This window comes from Stigmatopora nigra, chromosome 1 (genome assembly GCF_051989575.1).
Source record: "Stigmatopora nigra isolate UIUO_SnigA chromosome 1, RoL_Snig_1.1, whole genome shotgun sequence".
NCBI classification, from domain to species: Eukaryota; Metazoa; Chordata; class Actinopteri; order Syngnathiformes; family Syngnathidae; genus Stigmatopora; species Stigmatopora nigra.
Genome location: NC_135508.1, coordinates 12,435,721 through 12,463,094, shown reverse-complemented (window position 1 = coordinate 12,463,094; position 27,374 = coordinate 12,435,721). Strand labels below are relative to the sequence as shown.

At 38.4% G+C, this 27,374-nt stretch overlaps 1 protein-coding gene across 2 annotated transcripts in view; it reads right to left on the bottom strand.

The window, feature by feature from the left end:
* Positions 1-337: 337 nt before the first annotated feature.
* The window catches only part of sema3bl (sema domain, immunoglobulin domain (Ig), short basic domain, secreted, (semaphorin) 3bl), a 70,509-nt gene continuing 43,472 nt past the window's right edge, over positions 338-27,374 (bottom strand). For both annotated transcript variants that reach the window (XM_077730190.1, XM_077730200.1), the window contains exons 2-16: positions 25,286-25,446; positions 22,595-22,657; positions 17,954-18,073; positions 13,743-13,833; positions 11,389-11,505; positions 10,636-10,778; positions 8,807-8,921; positions 8,658-8,727; positions 8,412-8,556; positions 6,284-6,515; positions 6,109-6,200; positions 5,950-5,991; positions 5,214-5,439; positions 4,648-4,778; positions 338-2,673 (exon numbers count right to left, since the gene is read on the bottom strand). In XM_077730190.1, the coding sequence (XP_077586316.1) occupies positions 2,170-2,673; positions 4,648-4,778; positions 5,214-5,439; positions 5,950-5,991; positions 6,109-6,200; positions 6,284-6,515; positions 8,412-8,556; positions 8,658-8,727; positions 8,807-8,921; positions 10,636-10,778; positions 11,389-11,505; positions 13,743-13,833; positions 17,954-18,073; positions 22,595-22,657; positions 25,286-25,446 (2,252 nt within the window). In that variant the 3' untranslated portion in view covers positions 338-2,169. The remainder of the gene's footprint in view (positions 2,674-4,647; positions 4,779-5,213; positions 5,440-5,949; positions 5,992-6,108; positions 6,201-6,283; positions 6,516-8,411; positions 8,557-8,657; positions 8,728-8,806; positions 8,922-10,635; positions 10,779-11,388; positions 11,506-13,742; positions 13,834-17,953; positions 18,074-22,594; positions 22,658-25,285; positions 25,447-27,374) is intronic.

Here is a 27,374-nt window from a genome sequence, read left to right as displayed (position 1 = left end):
TATAAAGAGTTTTGGATATCTATTCAAATGCACCGTATTTTCCGGACTATAACCCGCACATTTTTTTTCATAGTTTGGCTGGCCTTGTGACTAATACTTAAATTCGACTTGTTTTTTTTTTCTCTTTCTGATCAAGGTCATCCTGTAATTGTTTTATTTAGTTTATAGTTATTGGAAAATCTTAAGTCACTTTAAGACATACAATTTCTTTTAGAAAACAGTCCATTATATTGTGATATCGATTTGGGACATTTTTTATATAAATGGATTGCAGTTTGACACATTTAATAATTTTTTTTTTTGTTTGGGAAAAACTTGTTTCAGAGTCCAAAAGTCACCATCATATTTTTTTTATTTACAAGCAAACTTTAAATTGAACATCACTGTTATACAAGTGTAAACTGAAGTTTAAATTCCATGAAGTACTTTTAGCATGGATAACAAAATTTGCGGTAATCTCATACTAAACTAACGTGGTACTCTCTAGCTAGTCTAGTCAAAATACGTAGTGGAAATAATCTTCCATTTAATTGCCTCAATTTCTAAATATTACCATAGAACCACTAATATTAGCGTGTATATGCGTGTGTTTTTCGGGTTTTCCCATTAAGTCAACGTGTGAATATGTAGACTTTTTTTTTAAAACTTTAAACCTATTTTTGCCTTTTACATATATATTTGCACATTTTAATCATTTGCCATTTTTTCAAATGTATTTTCTTGAATCCTTTTTTTTTTCCAGGAGAAAACACCACCTGTTGCATTAGCATGCACATGTTATCCATGCATATTTATGGAAACTCATTTTTCTCCTTTGTATATATTTTGAAGACAAAGTAATTTTCATTAGCCGAGGTCTAATTTATACATTGGCACAGATTTATGACATTTTCATCTGAAATCATTTTAGCTGTTGGGCTCATTTGAAAATATCCCATTTTGTCTAACACCATCCTCATGCCGAGCAAGTTTTTTACCCCAGGCTGGAGCAATATTTGCAGAGAAAACACCTTAATTGGAGTGTAATAGTCAGCCTCACCATCGCCCTGGACAAGGAAAATAAACACTGCAAGTGTCAAACATGCTCTAGTGTGTTTGTATCGTGGTGAAAAGTCGGCTGTCTTAAAATGATGAATTGTGTGAATGATGACCTTTTCATCTAAAAAATGCTTACACTTTTATTCACCATTTTCTCTTGAAGTCTTTCTCTTATGCAATTAAAGCTATAGTATCTAAAACACAGAATATTCATCCATAAATACAATACACATTTACACAAATCTGTAATGAAATCGTGTAAAAGTGCCACACTCAACATGCTTGTCATGTCTACTTCTTCATAAAAGAAACAGCTAAGGTAAAATTGAATATTCTTAAACACATTTCAAAATATTGGATGAATTAATTGATTATGTCAGTGTCCCACATTGACTAAAAGAATTACGATAATTCTTCAACTCATCATCCAAAAGCTGGTGTAAGAAGTGGATATATAGTTTAGTAGTTGAAAGTAAGACAGCATGAAATGTGTTTTTTTTAAATATATGGTAATTTGAGGAAAAAACAAAAAGATTTTGATTTCTAAGTATTTCTTGTGGAATGAAAAGTTCCATGCTCCCCTGTGAAGAACGTGCTATGTACTCATAATCTGTTGAATCATCAACATGTCGTTTCTCTGATGCTTTCGGTTTTAACTAGTGGAGACGTCATTGCCTGAATTAGAGTTGGTGCCAAAGTCAGAAAGCCAAGGTGTGGTTCACAAATACACGGTGAAAACAATTTAATTTTAAGCAAAACACAAATTTTGGCATATACACTCACTAAAGACTTATGATAATACACATTGTGGAAATGGATCACTTAAAAGGTATGTACAGTAAATATATACATTTCTTCCTCATTGACCTGTTGTGTTGTGTGCAGAATTTGAAATCCTTAACAATTTTATAGACATTCACAAAATGTAATTGAAGCATGGTTGCCATCTCATCTTCATGTCCAAGACGGTTTATTCCTAAATACAACTTTGAAATCCTCTACGCGGGTGAAAACCCAACCAAACATCTACCTAAAGGCCTACTTCCTCTCGAATGACGTTCCAGCTATCCTGGCCCTCATCTGAATTTTCTTTATTTTCCCTTTTAGTTCTTTTTCTCAACTTTTTCTCTCTCATTCCGACCGTGCACTGAGGTCCCGCGGTGTCCGGTTCCGCTCACCAGAACTCTTGCTGCGGGCCTTCCTGGCACTCTCCTGTGCCTGTCGATACTTCTCCACCATGCTTTTGTGCTTTCTCCTCAGCTTCTCATTGCACCACATCTTCTCGCAATACTCCTCCACATGAGGCAAGTTGGACGGGCCAATCGTCTGCATGATATCCTTGAACCACATACGTGACTGGCCAATGGGACTTAATCTGTTGTATGAGTTACAAGGCATCCAGTTCTTGTAGCCTACACTCGATCTGTCTTTAGCGACGTCAGACAGGCCGACGTTGTCACGTGACATCCATTCATCCAAGGTGTCGCCCTGAAGGACTTCGAGGGTAAATCTGGCTAGGGTTTGGGTGAATCCGTACTCTGTGGAGCGGCAGATGTAGATGCCTGCATCTTGGCTAAGAAGGCGTCGGAAGAGGAGGCCCTGCTCCGCAGTCATGACCCGATCGTCCATCTTGACCTGAGCGGGGCAGAGAGATTGATTTTGCAACGTCAGAACAACAGAGAGAATGTTTGATATTCGTAAGCAATTTGATGAAATTGATGATCTTTGCTCAAATATGGCGTTTTTTTTGTCTCCAAACGATGTGAAATGTTTCAGCACCATCATTTCTTTAGATTGTTTTAATTACAACAGTTCTAAGATCGACAGTTCGATCCCAGGTCCAGTTTGCATTGCATGCTTGTGTGGGTTTTTTCTAGGTACTCCAATTTCTTCCACATCCCCAATAACACGCAGTGTTGGCTAATTGAACACTCTAAATTGCCCCTAAGAATGAGTATTGTTGTCTTTTTACCTTTGCCCTGCAATTGGCTGGCCACCAATTCAGCAATTTGCCAATTGATAAGTTATGGAACAACTCAGAACAGAAACAAAAACGTAAATAAATGCCAATGAATGAAGATTCATCCCCTATTTCAACACTACAAAACCATCTGTTTAAAATTTTACATAAACTTCAGTCAGGGTGTATTTCATGTGTGCTTCTGTACCCTTTACTGACAGGCCTTTTTATTAGCTAGTCTCATTCAGTCACATAAAGATCTCCAGATGATACCAGTGGATGTAAGAATAAAGAATGTTGCATTCATCATCTTTTTCCATTTTTAAGATTGTAACACATTATCAACCACTACATTCGGTCACATCCCATTGCAGATGGTAGATCTTACAGTCCATATTCAAGACTCATCCACTGAACAATTCCAGGTGGAATTTCAAAATCTTGGATTACGCAAACCTGCTTGCATTTTTTTGCTGAATTGCGACTTCAAGTTTAAGATGCTTAATTTTACCAGATCATAACTGTCTATGACTACGTGAGTGGTTACTGAATCACCGCGGCTTAGTAATTAAGTCCAGCTTCGAGTGTACATGCTGGCAATATAATACTATACATCGAAGGCAAACTCTCACTGCATTAATAATATGCCAAAGAAGGCTTACAACAAATGGAAATTAAAATCTGGGTCTTGTGCCTGTGATGGAGAACTTTGCCATCCATGGCTGTTCAGATTCATCAGTGGTTAACCTTTTGCTCGAGTATAAATTCTGGGTTTTAACAAAAATCCTTTACAAAGACCAAACATATTCACTCCCTCTCGTCTCACATTTTCCATATCTTCAACACCCATTCGTTCTTATAGCTCTAATCATTGCTACCTCATCCTTCTCTCATTTATCGCCATAGTGTGTAATCCATAGCTTTCCTCCAATGACTATTCAACGGTGCCAACACAAACACGGCAGCCTTGTCAACAGTACTGTGTTTATTTGCATGGAAACTGAGTGGGGTGTTAAGACCTCCTATCCTGACTGAAGCTCTCAGTTAAAACTCTGTCAATTATGAGCTCAACGTAGGAACGGTCACTGCAGGTGTGGCCATATCATGTTCCGAGTGGATTTAATTGTTACTGGCATGTGGTCAATAGCCTTAAAAAAAACAATGTTTCTCTAAAGAATATTCTCCTTTCAAATATAATTGTCCAATTTCAGCCATGTGTTGAAACACTGCTGTCGAGCACGTGGCGACATTGTGCAAACGGCTCGGGGTTAAACGTTACCCCAAGTCTTTGCGGACTAAGGCGCCTCTTCCCTCTAAACATCATTTGAGACCAACTATAACCGTAGGTGAATGTGGTGCAGCAATCTGTAATTGTCGACCAATTTATTCAATCAGAAGCCTGAAGAAATTCTGGCATGAAAAAGACTCAAAAATATCGCCAAATCCAGGAAAATGTCAATCACGTGTAATGGTTTGCATCAAAGATGATTACGTAGGCCACATGTTTTATCCATACACTCAGGCTGGGAGTGTGAACCCTTTACCGCCCTCTATCGTTTTAACAGAGACATGATTTGATGTTTTTTTTTTTTTGTCTTTTTAGGGCGAAAGAAAAACGGATATAACCTACTACATATAATTGATCTCACCTCCTCCTTGCGGTCATCACGCTGGACGAGCCAGATGACAGCAGCTTGTGGGGAGCGAGGAACACATTCCAGAAAAGTGCTGTTGTTCTCAGCGCCATAGACCACTAGGTCCTCCATGTCCTCCAGGTCCTCTGATTTTGAGAAAAAAAAATGTCTGGGGGTCACTTTTCACCACTGCACATTACTGCGTCCTGTAAAGATCTCATTTCATCTCATTTTTTGAACCGCTTTGTCCTCATTAGGTGGAGGGTGCTGGTGCCAATCCTAGCTGTGTAGGCAGGGGACACCCTGAATCAGTAGGCAGCCAATCGCAGAGCACGAGGAGACTGACAACCATGCACACTCACACCCATACCTAGGGACAACTTAGAGTGTCCAATCAGGATACAATGCATGTTTTTGGAATGTGGGAGGAAACCCATGCAAACTCCACACAGGTGGATGTGACCTGGATTTGAACCCAAGACCCCAGAGCTGTGAGGCCGATGCGCTAACCACTCGCACCAACGGGCCGCCCCCTGTAAAAATCAATGTGGAGATATTGAGATGAAGTAAGCCACATTTACCGTTAAAGCTCTGGTCCAGACATTGCAGAATTGGGTTCCCGTGCTGAATGTCCTGCCTTCGGTAGCGACGTTTACTATTAGCGACGTATCGGGCGCAGGAGGAGCCATCCCAGGCGCAGTAGGGGTCTCTAGCCAGGCAGCACTCGGCGCAAGCCTTTCCATAGGTCTCACAGCGGTGTAGCTTCACCTGGGCTACGCCTGCTGGTGAGCCCACATACAGGGCTTGCTGATGAAAACCAAGATAAAGAGGAAACATTATCGTTGGTGTCCATCAAACAGATCCTTTACTATATTTCAATAGGATTTTCTATAGTTATTGAAAGTTTATTTTCCTTTTCAACCACTTTTTATGCAGGTATTTCACTTTTATATGCAAAGTAAGACAGTAATAAGAGAGGTCATGTGAGGTGAAGTCATGTCGCTGTGCGTAAAAACAAACAAAATAACGAAAAAATGGTTTTCTTTGGCTTTTTGTGGCTCTTTCTAAAAGTTCTATCCCCGACAAGGAGGACAAGGAAACAAAAATATCAGAAGAAATGATTTAAATGTCAAAAGGGAATGATTTATGTGTAAAATTCAGCAGCCGTTTAAAATGTTAACGCTATCTAAAGCTGCAAAGTTAATCGGAGCTTTATATTGTGGATATTTTAATCATGGATTAGCTCTAAAATCCAACCTTAGAGGTTTCCAATTATTTAAATAGGAAGAAGTTGATGAAACACAGATGTGAACTTACTCTTTTGACTGATATGTCCATTGATGTAATTGGAGTTGGCACCTGAAATGACGACAAAAATGAGTGTTTCAATATGTGGGATAAGCTTAGCGCGCATTTTCCTAAGAACGTGGCTGTCTGCAAGGATCAAAACTAAGACCCAATTCAAATCAAACCCACTTTAAAAACTTGAAGCTCTTCCAAAGTGACTTCCTCTGTTTCCAGACTGTTTCCACCATGAAGGGCGATAACCTTCAACACCGTACCAATGTCTTAAGGAAAAGCAAACACATCACGTGGCTTCTTTGCGTACCGTTAAAAAATACACAAAGAGGAAAGAACTGACAGCTTTTACCTGTGCTGATGAACATGACATCATATTGTCCATCCTCCGCCTCCACTCGGTCCACCACGATTTGTTTAAGCCTGTATGGAACGTTGGCTTTGACGAGCACCGGTTTTCGTAAGGCCGGGTGTACCGGCCGCCACATTAGCGGGTGGCTTCGGGTAAACTGTAGCACATAGTCGGGGAAGTCCTTGGTGCTGGCAAATTCCCTGCCGGGCTGGTTGGTGATTTTACTGGGACACTGAGTAAACACAAATTAAAGAAAAACACACCACTCTAATGAGCTATGGTCCTGGTAGTGCTTGTGTTTGGTAGATTTCTTCCTGCTACACAATATTTTCATGATTATGCGGCCATTGCGGTTATCCTTGGGTGCTTGGCATGTGGTTGCGGGTTGAGACGAAAAGTATGGCGGAACCCTTAATCCATTTGATTATGGCTGCATTTTCTGCGTCGCTGATTACTTGGCTTGTCAGCGTAGGCTCATTTCACTACGGAATATGATTTTTATGTTTTATGACCTTTGACTGGCTGGCAACCAGTCTAAGGTGTACAGTAGTCATCTTTATCATTATAGTCAGCTGAGTTGGCTTAAGTTCTCCATGATCTAGTTAAGAATTTGAATGCAGGAACGTTGCTATCATCATCGCTTACAATATTTCATGTTTTTTAAACCAGACTCAGTCAGGATCGAAATGATCCTTGACACAACTTTAAATTGCTCTCCTCTCTTCAAATTACTACTTTATCCTAAAAATTTGGGGTTGAAGCTAAAAAATGTCTATCATATCTCCTCATTCTGTCATGAAAAGCCAGCAGGAATGAAAAACAGACGTCTCACATTCAGATTTGTTTTCATTCCAGAAATCGTTGATTAACGCTTTCTGTCTATCTTGGATGCATTTGGGTATTTCAATGCATGCTGAATGGGTTGAACCGCAGAGACAACTTTTTTCTTTTAAATTTTCTTTGGCAGGCGGCCTGCTGGTCAGTGGTTAGGACGTTGGCTTCACAGTCCTGGGGTCGATGGTTTGATCCCAGGTCGGTCTTCACATCCCAAAACATGGAGGATAGGCTGTTGGAACACTCTAAATTGCCCCTAGGTATGAATGTGAATGGTTGTCTGTCTTCTTGTGCCCTGTGATTGGTAGCCACCAATTCAGGGTGTCCCTTGCCTAGTGCCAAAAATTGGCTGGGATAAGCTTCAGCACCCCCTGCACTCCTTGTGAGGACAAGCAGTACGGAAAAGGAATGAATAAATGCATTTCTTTGATATTAGACTTCCCTTTGCCTTTTATGGTTAAATATAGAGCAGTTTTTAGAAACATTAATGTGAACTTTTACTTACTCCAATCTATAAACAACACTACCATTTTAGTACTTGGACCTCTGACTGCACTGGTACTCTGTAGAAGTGTTTTATTTTTATTTTATCTTTTGGTCTTTTACCCAATAACTCCATTGGGATAAAGGCTTTTGCATGTTTGTGAGTAAACTGCAACTATTGGTGTCAAAATTGGAATGCTTTGATTTTTATGGGTTGGACTCGGTTTTCTTTAAATAATTTTTAATCAAGAGTCACTCAACGTCACAAAATTGACAGTCCTTTGTGCTCCAAGAGCTCCAACATACACGGCAAATGACATGTAACACTTGTGAGTGGGTGTATTTATATTTGAATTCAAATTACAATGATACAGTCAACTGGCCTGGAAGTGTACACAGTAACCACAGCTGCGCATTGTACGTTTACTTAACTGAGACTTTTGTACACCTCAATTTCCATGTTGCATAACCAACTCTGCACTTCTCCAAATTGGCCCTGAGTGAATAGCCCTCATTCAAATGATATGCTTACACAAGAGCTAAACTTTACATGTCATTTGCAAAATGTGTTTAGAGTTCCAATGCAAATAAATGCATCGAACAGAAGTGAGTATTACAGTGATGAATCCCTTCCTATTTACTCCGACTACCAAAAGAAATGACGAACTGTGCCTTGTATTAACATTCTGGTGTGTAAGTGAGTAATTTATTGCTTCACAGAATCCAAGTTAGTCATCACCTACTGCGAGGAAAATTTGTCAAATTTGTTATATACATTTAACTTTTTAATAAATGTGACCGAGCTACTTACCACTCCTGGTCTGGGGTAAGGGACCCGGCCTTCATAAGCACCCCACTGGTAATCTGGGCCTTCTTTATGAGCAAATGGTCCGTTAAAGGCCTCTCTGATGTCAGCCATGCGATACACGCACACTGCAAAACCCTGGAATACATTACTGGCAGGGAAAGGTAGAGAAAAAGAATCAAAGATAGTCAAAATAGAAAACAGAATAAGATGAATAAGCTTGGAATAATTAGGCCATTTGATGCAATGTACCTGATTGTGCTAAAAATTGCATAAATGTCTGGGTTCCTCTCATCCTTGGTCCTCAGTAAGAAAACATCCTCTGTTTCGGTTGAATGGAAAAGTTGAAGTTAATGACGGTTTGAGGCAAGTCATTTGGAAGGTAAAAATGAGCGTCTCACCCAGTTGGTTGAAGTGTGTATCGATGCCGTGAGGTCCCGGGACCGAACAAACTAGTCTGGCTTTGATAAAGGTGCTCCACTTATTCACCAACACCCTCTGGCCTCCAACATCATTCTGCCATGTACAAAAGCAGACGAAAAATAAGTGAGATTATGAGATAAAACAGAATATTAAAACACTGGCCGCCCGATGGTTCAGTGGTTCTTCCGCATGACATCAGTCTGGGTTCGATTCCCACTCAGTCGCAGCGTGATTATGAGTGATTGTTTGTTTCACTGTGCCTTGGAATTGGCTGGCAACCAATTCGGGGGGGGGGGGGGTGCGTCACTCGCCCGCTGCCCATGGTTGGCTCCAGCACCCTCCGCGACCCTTCTGTGGACACCAATAATTTGACTTTGACTGAGGTGACAAAAGATGCCATGAATCCCGACAAGACTCAACAAGTGGAGTTAAGATAGTTATTATCATTATTACGGTGGGGAAGGTATTTCCAGTTGTTCTGTATCAAGGCATGTGAAGACAAGCAATGATCAACATTGTGCAGGTAAATGGTCATTTGCTTAGATAAAAGGTAAAGTTGTACGACCTCATATATGACCAAATATCAGACAACATTTAAAAAAAAATATATATATAGAAGGTATCTGAGCGAACAGTCATCCTAGGTAGCTCAATTTAAAGCAAAGCCATATTTGATCGAGTGGCCACTACATTTGAGTATGAAACAAAGCCAATTATAAGATGTATGAGATGGATTATTAAGCACAATTTCAAGTTAGAATACCTTGTGACATTTGTGACTTTTGACCTTTTCTCTCTAAATGTCATGTACATATTCATGAGCTCTTTTACCTTCATTATCATACCCTAAAACGTCAAAACTCTCTCGTCATCACATGATTTACCCTTGAAATTTTTGGTTAATTTGGCTAATCTGTTATCAAGTTAGAACCAAATTCAATTTCATTTTGTGACCTTTGTGACCATATTATTAGCTTCAAAAATAAACAACTTCTGTTCCATAATACAAGACAAATCTATTAGTCTGATAACCCTTGCTTGTAGTTGTTGCCATAACTGAATGTTGGTGGATATTTTCACTTATCTACTCTATTTGTATGCACTCCATGTAGCCTGAAAGAATGTAAAATGTCATGCGCAACGGATCGAGATTGTGGATGTGAAATGTGACAGCTGTGTGTACCTTGGAGAGAGAATAGCTCCATTTTGTTGTAAATATTCTAAAGGTTTTTATATGCCTTTTGGGAAATGTCAACATTTGAAAGCTCACAGGAGACTTTCGAGTTCTCGCCTCATAGCCAGATGCTCTCTCTCAAGTTCTCTTGATCATCATGTGTCTATTTCTTTCTGTGTGTTCTTGCATGAGTGTGAAAATATACTGAAACACAAAGAACGTTTTGGCCATCAATAGAAATTTGAGGCCCATAAGGATTCGACATGGGAGTAAGAAAACCCCCAAAAATGAGGTCCCGGCTTGGAGTTTACGATTCAAGATTCACTTCCTTAGCAGATGTTTTGTCTCTGGATTTGTAAGAATTGCATAGCTATAAGTCGTCTTTTTTAACTGAAATATAAACAGCATATAGACTGAGCGATACATAGCTACAGTCAGCAGATCGATTCCGAAGTGCTCAATCGGTAAGTGTATTAAAAAAACTGCTATCCAGGCACGGGGAAAACATGAAAACTGCACTCAGGAACTCACCAGGGATTGATCCCTCGACCTCAGAACTGTGAGGCGCATGTGTTATCCAATCGTTCACGGTGCCGCCCACTACAAATGGGGTTTTGTAATATAGGGACTTACCGCACACACTCGTCCAACGCGCGTGTGAATGGCCTCTTCCCGGTCTCCAGCTTCCGTGGCCTTCTCAGTAAAGAAGAAATATACTTTATCATTGTCTCGGTCGTCGTTGTCTGGAATGAGGTGGGCTGCAACGAACTTTGGGTCTTGAAAAGATGATAAAAAAATGAGTTTACATGATAAATTGGGGAACGCAAAATACTTTTGGAGATTTACAAGATCTAATAAAAAATTATTTTAAAAAGCTGATAATAAAAGATTACGTGCACCAACAAGTTTAGATTCTATGAGTACTATTTTGACATTACCCTCCATTTTTGGTGTAATTTTCCACAGTTTGCCTACATGTATATTGCAAGGATTGTGTATGTGAGCAATTTTAACAAGATAATTTTCATTCAACATGAAATCTTGTGCTTAAAATTCCACCCATTTCATGTTTGTATCATTGTTCCTACACTATAAACATTTCATATATATTCGGCAGATCCAATCCGTGATGTGGTGAATCCGCAAAGTGGTGAGGTATTACTGTAAAGCTTTGTTAATGATGTATGTTGAAATATTATGCTAAAATATGCACAATAGAAACATGTCACTGGCATGTGGTGTTCAGCTGTCGCCAGATTTTAGTTGACACTTAGAAATAATTACCTAAATTGTGTTTACTCAACAGATACTGACTGTTTAATCTTTGTTAGAAGCATGCAACTGAAATTTCTTGTGGTAATAAATGACAAACTGAAAAATATATACCATGGAGGATTTTATGATCGGTCTCTGTTCTCATAGTGGAGCGATCCCCCATACTTCTGAAGATCACAGAGTCCCTTCCTAGGAAATCGGCTGTCAGACCGGTAAATAACTCCCCGCCTGTAAAAAGAGAAAAGCGGATAAGCAAAAAAGTCAAGAGCAACAAGTCGGCCTCAGTGAGGAAATCATTGGTGACACGTCCCCATTGTGGACCAGTCTTATGACATGTGGCTATGAAAGGAAAGAGGAAACTCAACAGTTCTAATAGGGAGAACACTCCAAAGTCATACACTTTTCAGAGTACATGCTCTACTGAGACCAGGAGAGACGGACTCGCTTTACACAACCCAGGGGAAAGAGGAAACAAAATACAGAAAATATCTTAAGCAGTCATGTGTGGAGTATTTGCAGACTTTAGCAGCACAGTGTGAGAACCAACCTTGTTTGTGTGACACTTGCGAATTAGTTTTTTTGTACATGTTTATATACCTAGGGGGAAATTGGTGAGTTTTCTTTACACGTGTGAATGGAAAATGGCAAATATCACACATTTATTCTGTGATTTTTTCTCACTTTCTAATGAATTTGGAATTTAATATTAATAAAGTTTGTTTGTATAACATCTTCTGACATGGAGGGTGAAATACGTTGAATGCGAGTGATTGAAATATTTAAAAGTCGAAGTCAGTTGATTGCATCCTCGTTTGAACAAAAATAACTAACTAAATTGTTTAATAAGTCCAGGAACTTGAAGCCAATCTAAACATGTCCACATTACTTTGTTCCCCCCATAGTTGGGCACTTTTGGATTATTTTAAACTATAAAGAGGGTGCTAAGGCAGAAAGATGTTGGTCGATCATTTTTAGCTGCCTTGAAAAGAAGCTAAAAAGGCAAAAATTGCAAAAAATCTGCAAAAATCTTTCTCCAAACTCTCAGTTTGCCCTCTCTAATAATTCAAGTTTAGTTGCTTACAAAGACGTGTGTTTATATCTTCCAATTTTAAAAGTCAAGTAGTCGACTGTAAAAAGAAAAATCATCCTCTATTCAAGTTATTCGGGAGAGTTAGTCTAGCTCAAGAGACGCGCACCCTGAGTTTGTCGACTCAGCGTAAACACACTGTCAAGGATTGGAAGTTGGCCCACCAGAGGCCAGCAGGTTGATGGTTGAATTGCTTAAAGACGTGTAGGTCAAAGGCTAGTCACTGGAGAATCCGATTGGGGTTGAACCACTTGAAAAACTAGTGAGGGATTACCCCCCAGAGAAATCCACTACACAGGCTTCATTTATAAAACACTACACAGAACTCCTGCTAAAAAAAAAAGAGGATGAAAGGCCAAAAAAGATGAATCGCATTTATTTAAGATCAAGCAGACAACATTGCCTTAATAAATCATAGTCAAGCAGGAAATGTCCACACATGTAGTTCTCTCCTTGCCCACATGCAGCTCAGAGAGAAGACAGACTTACAATATTCACAACTGTAAAATGATCTTGAACTGCCAGAAACCTGTGGTCATGTTGAATGTATTTCATTGCTGACTAAGCTTTTCCCCACCCGTAGCGCTCCAGAAACCTACATCTTCATCCAACAATGGACCTCATTCACCGACAGTTTTAGAAATAAACATTTTTTTGAATGGTCAGTGATGGGCATTCATGGGAAATGTGAAATACAGTAACATTGTTTTTTTTCCCAAGGCAAGCCTAATGAGGGACTGCAACAGTTGGGTTGTGTTGTTGTGCCCTGCGAATGGCTGGCAACCAATTCATGCCAAAAGTTGGCTAGGATATTTGCACTCTACTTCCACATTTGCCATAGTTGTTCCAAAAGCATTCCCGAAGATAAAAAGTTAAATGATTTGGGTAGCGATTTGAATTATATCTAGAGTTTGATAGCCAAGACTTAATGTTGTGTTGTTAGAGCGATAGAACTGGTGTCAAACCAATTCCATAAGAAGTCAAGAAGGTCCTGCATTTCTTTCCAACCAATGAAAAGTACACGTTTTTCAGGCTTTTATTTTTTTCCAGCAGGGACTTCATTGACTAGACTTAAATTGTTTTGGTCAAGATGAAATTCAGGACTCTTTTGAACTCTTTGGAATTGGTTTGACATATCAGCTATCTGAATATCTGTTAATATGTTACATTAATAGATGACTATCATGCCTGTCTATCTATGTTATTGTTATAGATGTAATGTAAAATGTTTGTTCCAAATTCCCCCCAAAGTGCATCTTATATATATGTTTTTTTGTCATGCACTTTTGGATGGTGCGACCAATGTTCATGTGTGACTTAAATTCCAAAAAATGCAGTACATGGCATTAAAAGAGAGCATGCCGAAGAGGACACATACCACTGAAGGTGCTTGCAAAAGGAAGATTTGGGTCGTGAGGGACCCTCCCTCGGCCATTTTCCACATTCTTGGGGTCCATGGTGAAGACGTGCTGGGAAAAAATGAAACACAATATCAAATATCATCATGAAAATGAATAATAATGTTAAAATAATATTTCTATACATTGCAATCAAAAGAGGTTGTTTGATAGTGAAAGTTTTGACAGCACCTTATCTTTTCTAAGAGAGAGAGAGAGTTCTAAATAAACCATTTGGACATTGTTGTGGCATCCACAAAAAAGTGCTGGTCAGATTTAATCTCTTTGGAATAATAGATTCCCCAGACTATTGTGTTCCGATGTGCACACAAAGACAGGATTGGCCCTTATTTGTTCCCATTCTTTGGGGTCTTTCTGCCCCTCCTCTGAACTCGGCCTGTCTGAGAATGAAGATGCTGTCTGAGAAACAAGGAAGTGTGGGATCAGTTGAGTTACCAGAATTTGGACCAGTTTCCCACCCATTTCCTTGTGAGGAACTCGTTCTGAGCTGAACTTTCTACTGAGGAGTGGACATGGCGGGTCATCGAAGGAACAAAAATAAATACGGCAGCAACCAAAACCAACATCTGATAATGTGTGTAAAAACAAATTGCATCAAGGCCATTCATTATCTGTAAATATGCTTCCACTATGAATGGCCTAAAACAATATCCCACTAAGATCTCTGTGTATACATTACATTGTTTATCATTGACTAAACAAGATGTGTATTCATTAAAAAAACAGTTTTACATGACCACAATGAATTCCATTTGACATTTTTTTCTGATTTTTTTCATGCTTTCAGATAGAAGGTAAAACAAAACCTCCAATTTCCGATTAATTTTTGGTCTAAACATAATTTTTTTTACCATTTGTTTAACTTTTAAATACACACCAGGGAATTTGGCATCTGATTTCAGTCCACTTTTAGACTGCCAAAATGGTTAACTCACATCCTAAGCAAATCCTTCCAACTGCAGGCTATCTCATGCAATATTTTGTCTTTGCTTTTCAATCACTTTTCATTTAGAATTAGGGTTTAAACATCCAGTCATTGTGGGATTTTTAGATAAAAAGTCTGTTCCCACATTTGTCCTGCTGGGGTGTGGTCCATTTCCATTCCAATGGCTCCATGTTATCCAGGGATTAAACAGAGAAAAGGATGGTGACAACGGGGCACACACCCAGCCCTCATGGCTGATACAAGTCCACATTATTGATTGAGGTGTCCTCGAAATGAACCGTGAGCGTCTTTGCCCTCTGTACAAAGATTAGACAATGCACCATTGTGAATAAGAGGGTGCGTTTTCCACTCCGGAGTGATCAAAGGGAACATGGTGACATTGAAATCCACCCCAGAAAAGTAATGGGATAATTAGCCGTTAGAGCACATTTATACAATTTATTCACAGAATATTGCTCCCCTATTGCCTTACCAAGAGTGTTAACTGATGTCAACGCCAGTGGTACTTTTTTTTTTAACATTACGGTACTTAAACAGTTCTTGTACCGATATTTTCAAAAAAATAAAAATAAAAACTAACACAAACGGAGTCAAAAATCACAACCCTTTAAATGACATTGCCAGAATGAAAATGACAAAGTAAATCTATCAAAATTATATAGTATTTAAAATGAATGGACTTGCCATTACAAGCGCATTGAAAACTGAAACAACACAAATAAATAATCCATTCATTCATTTTCCATAATAAATATCCTGACAATGGTCGTGGGGGGTGCTGGAGCCTATCCCAGCTAACCAGGACACCCTGAAGTGGTTGCCAGCCAATCGCAGGATCATATTTCTGCTATACATATAATGTCATATAAAAGTAAACTCCACTGTAGAGCACAACTAACAAGCAATGTAAAAATATAATTTAAAATAGAAGATTTTCCGCCACTTTACTGTAAATAATATATTCCAGAGGTAATGGTGGGAACTGCAATTATATCAGCAAGGGCTGCATACATTATGACCTCGAGACGTCATGTGATTACAGATTTACAGAACAAACTGGGATTAAAGCCACGCCAAAGCTCCACTTGTGTGGTGTGTGTGCGCGTATGTGTTATATCACTGTTATGCAGAGTTATGATGCCGCTGATTCAGTTTTGGCAAACACGCTTTAATGCTAAGAAGCTCAAAAAAAAGGAATGGTACTTTCTTCTGCGCCAAGCACAGCATATCAGGGACCACCAATACCATTAAGACAAGTGACTGTTGACACACACACAATAGACTGAAGAGGGACTGGATAAAGTCCAAACTTAGAAACATTATATGTACTGGATTCAGAAAAATGTCAGTAAAAGTCAAACATGAATGCATCATGACATTGGCTTTGGATTGCGTTCTTGACTGCCCAATCAAGCAATGGCAGGCACTATGTCTACCTTCTTAACTTTTACTCTCCTAAAACTGCTGGAAGCTGTTTGTTTAATTCAATCTTTCAACGCTGAATAAACATTGCTGGCTTGACAGTGATGACATTTTTTTTTAAAAACAAAGGCAAAAAGTTATGACAGCATTTAGTGTGTGGTAAATAGTATTAGTCACTGGACTCATCTGACTGTGTTGATATAAAGTGATTAAAACGGGGATGAAGTGATTTCATAACATATTACAGTATATAGCTTCCATATATTCCATGCCAAACGATATTTTAAAATGCATGACTGTGTGTGTGTGTGTGTGTGTGCGTGTGTGTGTGTGTTTGTGATTCGCATTCTCTGCACCATTTTACTATTCTTGTTAATTCCCTAATGGGAGAAGCCAAAAAGTCAGCACAAATGCTTGACATAGTTTGGAACATTGTTTCACTGACTCTTTTTATTTTGACTTCAAATAAAGGTTTTTGTTGTTTTTGTATTACAAAAGCAATAAACCCACAAAGAAGTATGATGGGTCCTCGTTTCAGATAGATAACAAATAATTCACCGGAATACTGAGAAGGTAATGTCATTATAATGTTTTGACATGGAAAGAGTACAACTTTGGGCTACCTTAAAGAGAATAATTCCATGAGAAAGACACAACCAGTATACATGCAAGTTTGACCCGAGTAGAGATGAAACGGCCTTGGGGGGCTAAAGTTCATCCCACCCAGAGTCCAGTTGGATCGCTACTAGCTTGAGTTGCCCCCAGAGGTCAGGCAAACATTTGAGTGTATATTCTGCTCCATTTAACGACTGGTTAAATAAACGGACGAGTTCCCTACGGACTTGTGCTCAGACTGACTACCTGATGCTGAGTTTAACTGTTGTTAGGTTAATTGGACGAATACGCAGATATTTTCAGGATACTTAAATAAAGAGTGTTAACGCTGAGTTTAAAGGGCGATTTCATATTAAAACTCTCTTCACATTAGGACCCATTCACCCATACATTCACACACCAAGTCTGTGAATGGTCTGATTTACAATGGTTCAAATTTACCCGCGCGAATGCCCACTGAAAAAACAACACCTGTTTTTAAAAGGCTTCCTCGCTGGATGCAACAAGCCGCAAGAATAAACTTGAAATGCACATTGAAAATAGAAATCTGCATTACAACACCTGATGACTAAATAGTTCGAGGTTTCTGCATATTTTTAGTAAAAACATTCAAAGAAAACTAATAAAAGGCAGTGGAAAAAATACACCACATATTTTCGCACAAGCCACTACCCACAAAATGACAATTGTATTGCATTTCAACCTTGAAAAATTGGGGAGTATTTTAGCTTGCTTGGCAGTAATTGGGTGTCAGTTTTGGAAACACTGACAACAGGTTTGACTTTTATAAAATTGGAGGAGATGACATAGCACTTGGATGCAATGGCGATGACATATTAAGAATGCGCCCCAAATATATGGCGCCAAAGAGAACATTGGAGGTAGCTAATAAATCCACACGCCACTAAAATTCCCACCGCAATGTTATGTTTCCTCTTTGTGAATCCTTAGCTAGTTTCCATTCTGTTCATGCCCGCTTTGGCTGCCTCCTGTGGGGGTCACATTGGGCTGTCATGAGGAAGTCTATCACATTGTCTTAACGACTTTCATTCATCCATTCTAGTTTTTTTTCCCGCTTTGATTTGCTTTCCCATTAAACTCAATCGTTAGCCAAAAGGCGTATAGAAAAGAAGAGGGGCTGACTTGGTGTGATGGTCTGAATGCACAAAAAACACATGTGCTGCTTACCTCTCCTCTGTGGCCCACATAGATGAAACTGCACATAGGATGGAATGCTCCTGTGCCGCAGGCCAGGAGGTGAGTGCGGTTGTATGGCTGCAGGAGGCGAACAAAGTTGGCACATTCCGTCTACAAAATGCAGAAACACAGCGACTTAGACTCAAATACTTTGGGCGTGGAGAACCACTTTCTCACTTATGCACGTTACACGCACAGAGTATTATATTGCATTCAACCACAGTTGAATATATCAAAACAGAGTGAAATGGTAGATGTTTAATGAAAGAAAACAAGCATATTTTCATGACTACCACAAAAACAAGGTTACTTTTTGACCATTTTTATTGACCCTACATGAGAGTATAAGAAAGCATGGGGAGGACTTTTTATTGTATTAAAATGTGATAAACCGCATAGTTTTGAAAATAATAAAGGGTAACACAGTAGCATGTATATTAAGAAAATAGCTTGGATTTACTTTGTGTAAATGTATGTGTCGAAACATACATACACCCATTTTTTTCTGTATTTTTTATTGTTCTCGATCATGTCTTTAGCTGATCAGTCACTTATGATTTTGATTTATTCATCAGTCTAGTAGAAGGATTGTATCATGAGCTTCTGTTTTCGTCTTAAATAAGTAAAAATAAGCGTAACATGGGGATGAAGTTCTGTGTGGGCTACATTGGAACGAAATGTTGACAAGAAAGATGTGTGTTTGGGCTCTCAACACTCTGGGATTTGGGGTTTTCTATATCTGGGTGGTTTTTATTGAGACCATAAAGAATGAACAAAAGATTTTTTTCCCTCCGTATTTATCGGCAGTGTGGCAGTAGCTTTAAAGGGAATGTTTCAAAAATAGAACTAAATCATTAGATGAGCAGCTAGTTTCAAGAAGATTTCAAAATCCGACTATTGCTGTGGTATTTTTATACTTGGTGAAAAACAGTTTTAATAAGCCTTGTGAACAAAAAGTACTTTTCCGGCACTTGATGACAGAACTGATTCCAAAGTGATGTAGTAATTGAAAAGAGTGGAAATGGTGGACGAATTTATGGAAAATTAGGTTTTTACATTTGAGATTTCTAATCCCATTGCCATAAATTACACCTCATTTCTATCACGTTTACTTGGCTTTACCACATTAATTTCCATCAGCAGCTGGACAAAGGAAAAAGGCTGTAGAAATTAAAAGGCCCATTTGACTTTTTGCATTCATTACAGACTGTCAATATCAGATAAATCCATTTATTTTGGGATAGGAACTTTTCAGGAGCAGCGAAAAGAGCTCATTTTTTATTTAAACAGAGAAAGGGCAAGATAATCTTTTGGGTGGGTCGGTCCAAAGGGGGGTGTGGGCAAAGCCAAGTCATTTTGCAGGAGACAAAGATAGCTGAGCTTGCATCTATTTTGGATGTCCCTAAGACACTTGAAGACACTAAACAACTGCAGCAGTAAGGAAGGAGTATATGTAATAGTCTCATAGGTGGCCTGGTTGGGAAGTGGTAATTAACTTCAATAAAACTAATGGCTTCTAACTAATCAGTCAACTATATGACCAACTATAAAACCAACCTAAACGTTAGTTGTTAGCAGGAGTTCCGTCTTCCAGTGAGACTGTTTAAGAAGGAAATCTAATGAAGTAATGAACGACATTTTTTCCAATGTTCCAAAAATATCCAATCACGAAATCAAATGGTTAGAGCAGGTTCTCACGGCACTAAAGTTCACAGGTTCATACATTCTCGTTGGTCTTTCCGTACACTCTAAATCATTTGTTCGTGACTGTTGTCAAACTGGGGGCCCACGTTTTCCTATTGCCACTAAGAGGCGACTCACTTGTACGAAGGAAAAGAACAATAAAGAGGATTTATTGTTCAAAAATTCTTTTTAAGCACCTCATAAACCACCGCTGGTCACTCTGTGTACAAGTGTGTTCCGTATCACAATGTCCTCAATGCTCTTTAAAGTGTTGCATTAACATTTAACAATTGAAGTACATACTTGTCTCTTGTTGGAAAATGACAAACTGTCCAATGGTCATCCTGAAACGTCAAAATGTCTAATTGTCAGTATTTTCTATCACACACTTTCATCCATTTGTAGAGGTGGTCAAAAGATGGTCATACTCATAATTACTCGCAGAAGATGGCAAATGTCACTGTCGCCAATACTTTCCCTGTTCAAGTTATTTATTTCTATTTAACTGATGAAGATGAAGGTCAAAAGGGTGTAAAAGGCCAGAAGATGTCATTAAAATGTTTATAGGACAGACGATTGTTTATAGAAGATCTGCACACACCTTCCTTTCCACATGCAACATTATTTATCTTTTAGCCAGTGTTGTCAAAGTTGTATTTTAGTTTTTCTCGATGTGGTCATCTAGACTAAACATTGTCTATAAATCCTTGAGGCATAAATATAACATAGAAAAAAAACACTATGTGAAGACTTGTAATGTTATCCAAGTGCTTTCCTTTTTGTCAAAGTGGGTTTATGGAGATGACAAACAAATGAGATTAAAGGTGTGTCAGAGTTTTGGCCCCTGCTGTCTATTCCTTAGTTGAAAATGGAGGTAATCCATCAGGTTTGACATTTAAAAAAAGCACACAAAAAAATTAAAAGCAGTGGGACGTGAGGGAATGCAAAAAAAAACCATCTGTGGAATCAAACATCTTTTACAAATATATACAGACTTGTGTGATGCAAAATGTGTTTTGGAGATAAGTTCTGTAGTAATTTGAGACTCAAGTTAAGCACTAAATAGTTTAAGCTCTAGGGTCTAACATAATTCCATTTTGGAATGTTGGTTGACTTCTAAAATGTTCACATTTGGAAAGAACTCATAGGAGACAGAACTGAAATGCTTCTATCTTCCAACCTTTATTAACTGTCAGATGTCAGGTTTGAAGGAAAATGACTTTGACACTTAAAAATAACCAAAATCCAAAAAAGGTGACCTCAACTTTGATAAGTAATGACTCCCTTGTGACATTAAACTCTTATTGCTTTTGAATGTGAGTCATCTTATGTCGCCAAACGTCCTGCATATCCTCTCGAGAAATCCAGATTGTGAAACATATAGTTTAATTGCTATCCTAAAAGGAATTCTCGCACAGGAGTACCGTTTTTGTTTTGTTTTTTTTTGAATCATTGTTGAAGACGTGTTGGCAAGATTTAAATTTGTTAGTGCACGAAGCTAATAACATGACTTGGATACACATTCGGTTGTATTGAGGAAAGATAAACATAGTCAAATTACTCACTTAAAGTAAACTCTTGCATTGGAGTACTTTTTTGGAATCGTTAAAGTTTTTGCAAGATTTACATTACTAATACCTTTATTTGTTAGCGCACAAAGCTAATATCACGACTTTTGGGTTCGATACACATATTCTGCTCTATTTATGGTAATGGGAAGATGACCCAATTCATCCCTGTTACCAGGATGCCTGTACTGCATATTAGAAAAAAGCAAATACATGTTCTTAAAATAGTTGTGAGTGATGCAAAATATACAGAGTGCATAGTAGCTCCCGATCAAAGGTCTCCTCACTTAATCCCACAGAGGAAATACCTAATAAAATAGACATGGGATACAGAAGACACACCTGCCACTTCAAACACATTGCACATGTCCCTATTCTCAGAGACCCCAACACACACCTCAAACATGTTCCAGATGGGGATGGCTGGTAGATGCCATGTAGTGAGTGCAAGGTGGGGCCTCAAAAGTCATGAAATCGTTATCTTTAGCCCAACATGGTTAGTAAATTAGAGTGTGTGAGTGTGTTTAGAGCAGTAATTTATAGCTTTTTTTTACCCCAAACACATTTAACACTACATATAATCTCTTGCAAGTGGGATTCCGGAATGATCAAATAAGCACTTTCTGTTTTGGTTTGTTTGCTCTCATTTATTTGAGCTTTTATGGTAATGGTTGAATCATATTTTTTCACTACTTGTTGACTCACAGTGTCTCAGATCAGTTTCCAATTTGTTGTGCTTTGCTAAAAAAATCTCATTTTATCGTACAAAGCATTACAAATTGTTTATGTTTATTTTTGCACAGTGAAAGGGAAAAAACATATTTTCAAGTTGCACCTGTTAAGTTAATTACAAATCTAACTTTTGGGGGGTTCGCACGCTTTCATTATTTTATTTAAACCCGTAAATCAGTGATCACTTAAGACCTCGTATACCAAACAATGCACATTGGAAGTGGAAAAATATGTTTAAGTTGCACTGGATTATGATTTACACAACATTATAGACGAAAGTATTAGGGAAACAGTCAAAACATGCACCTGTTAATGCAACATTAACTATTTTGATAACAAGATGTTGGCCGTTAGAGTGAAAAAAATAAGACATAAGTCGCAGGCCCAGCTAAACTGTGAAAAAAGTGCATCTTATAGTCCGGAAAATACGGTAAATATTGTATCCGGGTGTATAAATGTAATATGTTATTTAGAGATGACTTCTTCCGCACAATGTAGGATAATAAATCCCATAGTGTAATGAGATCATTCATTCCTATGCGAGTAAACATTCTTTGGCAGTCTATATTTTCAAAGCCACATGGACAATGTGTAAATCATTTGTCTGCAGCAACTGACATTTACAGAGTAATTAACGTTATTGACTTACCAGTGGCTCCTTCCCTCTTTGAATGCAGTCTTCACGGTTGCCAGGTAATGGGGGCCAATAGATCTAGAAGGAGGAAACACATGGACAGTAGTGCTTATTCAATTGGTTCACTTGATTTTTGAACACAATTATCAATAAAACAGAACAATATCAATCCATAACAAAGTAACTAAATTATCATTTTCTATCCAGGCATGTTTTTATTACCTTCTTTACTGATATACACTACCTTTGTGACATTTAAGACATTTTAGCCACCTCTGGCCCAAGGTCAACTGGGATAGGCTCCAACACCCCATGATCCCAGTGACGATAAAGTGGTTCAGAAAATGAGAGGAGTCAATTTCAGACTTCTTTATTATATAATTAAACAGAAAGCTTTAACTCTCTCTTTATCCTGCACTGAGATCTTTTCAACTTGAGCTTTCATTTCATTTTTCCAAACTCTGCCCAATTAGGAAAACCCCAAAGCCACAAAAATGTGATTTTCACAAGCACAATGTAACATTTGGACACGGAATGCTTTAACTGGTCCTCATAATGCTTTCTGACAAAGACAAAACTCGTCAGATTTCAGATTTCCCCGTAGATGAAAGCTGTCTCAACATTGACTTTCAATGGTCTGTGAAATCCCGCCGTTTCTCGCAGACCACCGTCGTCTCGGTCTGCTCTGTTTCTGAACCTACTTTGTTTTTCCTAACAGACGCATACAGAACCATGGAGGAAAATAAACAGTGCCGATGTGCACAACAACACGATTGTGTTTCATGTGTGTATTGGTTGTGTGAGTGCTTACGCATTAATTTGTTTAGGGTGCCAGAAAAATTATTATTTTTAAAACTGCCTTGCTGAGGTCATCATGCTTCAAATGTAACACTTTCAAACGAGCAGTTTCAGTTTGCATTTATAGCCATTTTCTTTTTTAACTATTTGTTTGGCTGAAGACATTTAAAAACTTTGCATGGACGGGTGTGTCCTAGTTTCATCCAAAAAGTGGTCAGTCACTCATCGGACTGTACCATATCAGGAAAAATACTAATTTAATAATATTAGAATTTGGAGCTAATGTAAAACTAGACTTGGAATGGATCTATTTCCACCCGTTTGCTTGATTCTACGCTTGATTCTTCGGCCTGCTGTCCAACATCTCCACCCTGAAACTGGGCTGACCTCCACTTGCAAGCCAAGTTCTTTCCTGTTTTATTCTCAAAATGTCACCACCTGATTTTTTTCGATTTGAAGCGACCCTGAGACATTTATCGACATTGTTTTCGATCTGACGAGAGCTAAAAATGGATGACAAATCCTGCGTGTTCCCCAACACCTCTTGTCCTTTCACTCTTTTGAACTAGGTCCTGATATCCGGCCGCCAAACCACCCATCCGTGCCAAAACCCTTAAGAAACTCTGCCTTTATTCTTGTGCCAGATACTTAATGAAAAAGCACCAATGGGGACTTAATATAGTTGTATAAAGGAAGCAATTTGATCGCCCTCACTTGTACTTCCTGGCCTTTATGCTCTTAATATTGACAGAATAACAAATCATGGCTTAGAGATGCAAGCTGTTTCCTTCATGTTCTGAAAGCTGTTTACTTTCAAAATAAAATACTTCAGTAAATTATCATCATTCAATTTGATATTTTTCTTAATTCAATTTTCTCTGCTGCGTTTCCTGTTGTGGGTGATGGGAAAAAATCAATTTGGATTGTAAATGATGGTTTCAGCATTGCTTCTTGGAAATGGATTATGTAAGAAATACATGCTATCACCAAAATGTCAAGATTGTTTCCAGTGATGAAATAAATTAAATCTGTTTTCGTTTGGTATGATAGGAAATATTGGAATATTGTAAAAAAGGGGGAAAAAACAATAATATTGATATTTCATGTCAATCACTCCACAAAGTGCACATCACACCATTGTTTCGAGTCTCTGGTTCCGACATACGCGTTTGAAATATAACATTGTTTTTGTAGTAGAGCCAATTGAATGTTGAGAGAAAAAAAAGAGCAGAAAGTTGAAATTCTGATTTCAACTCATTTATTTCCAGTGAGATGTGAAACACTATAAAACTCCACATGAAGTAAAACTCAAAGGTACCATAACTCTTTTTTTCCAGTACTGATAAATGTGCATGGCCATTTCCACTTGAAATTAAAGAAAGATGTGTAATATATCTTGTTTCATGAGTGAATCCCATGCAGATTGAGATCTTGGTTTCAATCTATGATTTCCTAATAATCAGTGAGGACATTGCTATCTGTGTAGGGCAGTTGGAATTGACTATTAGGTTAAACAACCCCCCCACTGTGCCCCTGCGGTGACATAAACACGGCAGTTGTTCCCAAGATGAATGTTCAAGCAGCGAAGTTTCAAAATCAAACATGTTTTTAGTCAGTTAATTGATTCCACATTGGAGAAGTCCAAGTATCCTGGAGAGATGCCAAAATTGGTGTGGAGATGAGGTCCGGCCGGCAAAAGTAAGCCAGCTGTTCATGTTTTTGCATTTTATTTGATATTTATTTTAGATACCATATTGTTTGGAACTATAATTTGCACCTGAATATAGTTCCAAAATATATACAATTAATATTCATTTATGTCGCACTGGAGTACAAGTCACATTTTTATGAGGGCAACTTTTTATTTTATCACAAAACAAGCATTATAAAGTAATTTGTTCAACTTACTTGCTTGGACTCGCTCTTGAGAGGGCCTAGCAGGAGAGAGTACATGACATCTTTCCCTCCTAGGAAGAGACGGTCGCGGTACTCATCCAAATAGACAGTCGAAAGTGAGAGTTGGCCGTGATGCCCACTGAAAATGGATGACCTGTTGCTGGATAATAGATCTGCAAACACAAGAGAAAAGATACATTCTATTATGTTATGGTTATCAGGTACATGAAGCCTTTGTACAGTCAACGTGTCCAAAATGTTCCCCTTCCTGTGCTTAAGTACATTTTCCCTTGTCTTTTTTTAGTCATTAATTTTTTAAGCTGCTGATCCTCAGATGGTCACAAGGGTGATGGAGTCGATCCCAACTAACTACAGACACAAGGAGACGGACCACCATTCACACTCAAACCCAGAGGCAAATTAAAGTGTTCAACCAGCCTACCCTGCAATTTCAGGATGCAGGAGGAAAACCGAGTACCCGAAGAAAACCTACGGAATCCCGGGAAGACATGCAAACTGCACACAGTGAACCCTCGACTTTAGAACTGTGAGCCTGACGTCCAGCCAGCGAGCTACTCCCATGAATCACTGTTTTACTGAACTAATGTAATAACTTTAACTTTTATTTGCACTTTTACTTAAGTCAATTTATTAACAGAAAGATTTCTATATTCAAGTACAGCAAATGTCAATAACTTCAACATATAATTTGACATCTATAATTTTCTTGTTGAATTTTGTATTCAAATATCAGTTCTGTATACATGACTGCATACGTACATGAGCATACAAAACTTGTCAAACATCCTATTGATTAAATTAGGATGATTAAACTTCAAAAGTTCAAGTTTGGAGTAGTTTATTATAAAGGAAACACATGTCACTAATTTCTCAGTTTTGTTACATTTTCTCATCTTAGCACTCACAGGAAAAGGCATCCTGGTGTTTGAACTTTTTTTCAATGCATTTATGCACATCTGGCCTTAACTCGGGACAAACCACATCTAACGAGTTTACTAGAAATAATCTTTTGTGAGATGTATTTGTACACATGAAAAGGGAGTTCCTGCAGGGATGCATAATCACCTTTAAACGTTGGTCTCCAAACCAGGAGCCCATACAGTATTAAATACTACTTTCTCAGGTATTCTGCAGTCTGCTTGGCGTCATATTTGGTAAAATGATGAAAACACAACAAGTATATCAAAGTACATGACACGAATATTATTCATTGATATTTATTTTATATCATCCTATCATTTTAGGTCCTTCCACCCTAAAATACAGTACTTCGAAATACTACTATGCTACACAATTATTAGAAAAGATTTCAAGAACACATATTTATCACCATAACAATATTTTGTGTTCATATCATTGCTATCCAATGAAAAACAATTAAGTCACCTTCCCAATTTGTCCAACCCAAACACAAAATAGATAGCGTTTGACATGTTTCAGATAAGCAGATAAACACTCACAAAATTTGGATTCGGATAGCTACGATAAATAGTATCACGTTTCATTAGAGCAGTAATATTGTCATTTACTTTCATTTGATTGGTTGGTAGATATATTTTCTTTAGTGTGAGACTTATTTGAAAAATAAACTAGATTGACCAAATATGGTACTTTGCCTGATGGAGTCCCACAGTAAATTCTAGCAACCAAAAAGTGAAACCCAATGAACCAAAACCAGGAAACACAACTCTCGCCATGGGATTATGTCATCAATCTTTCAGTTTCAATCCAATAAATCACACTAGGCAAAGTAAGAAATGAAAATGTTTGTGGCGCATTAAATACAAGGGCAGCCCCGTGGAGCGAGTGGTAAGCGTGTCGGCGTCACAGCTCTGGAGTTCTGGGTTCAAATCCAGGTCCATCTGTGTGGAGTTTGCATGATCTCCCCGAGCCTTTGTGGGTTTCCTCCGGGTACCCCCGATTTCCTCCCACATTCAAAAGACATGCATGGTAGGCTGTTTGGACACTCTAAATTGCCACTAGTTATGGGTGTAAGTGTGCATTGTTGTTCTTTGTCTTTGCCCTAGCATCGGCTGGCCAACGATTCAGGGTCTCCCCTGCGTCTGGCCCGGAGTCAGCT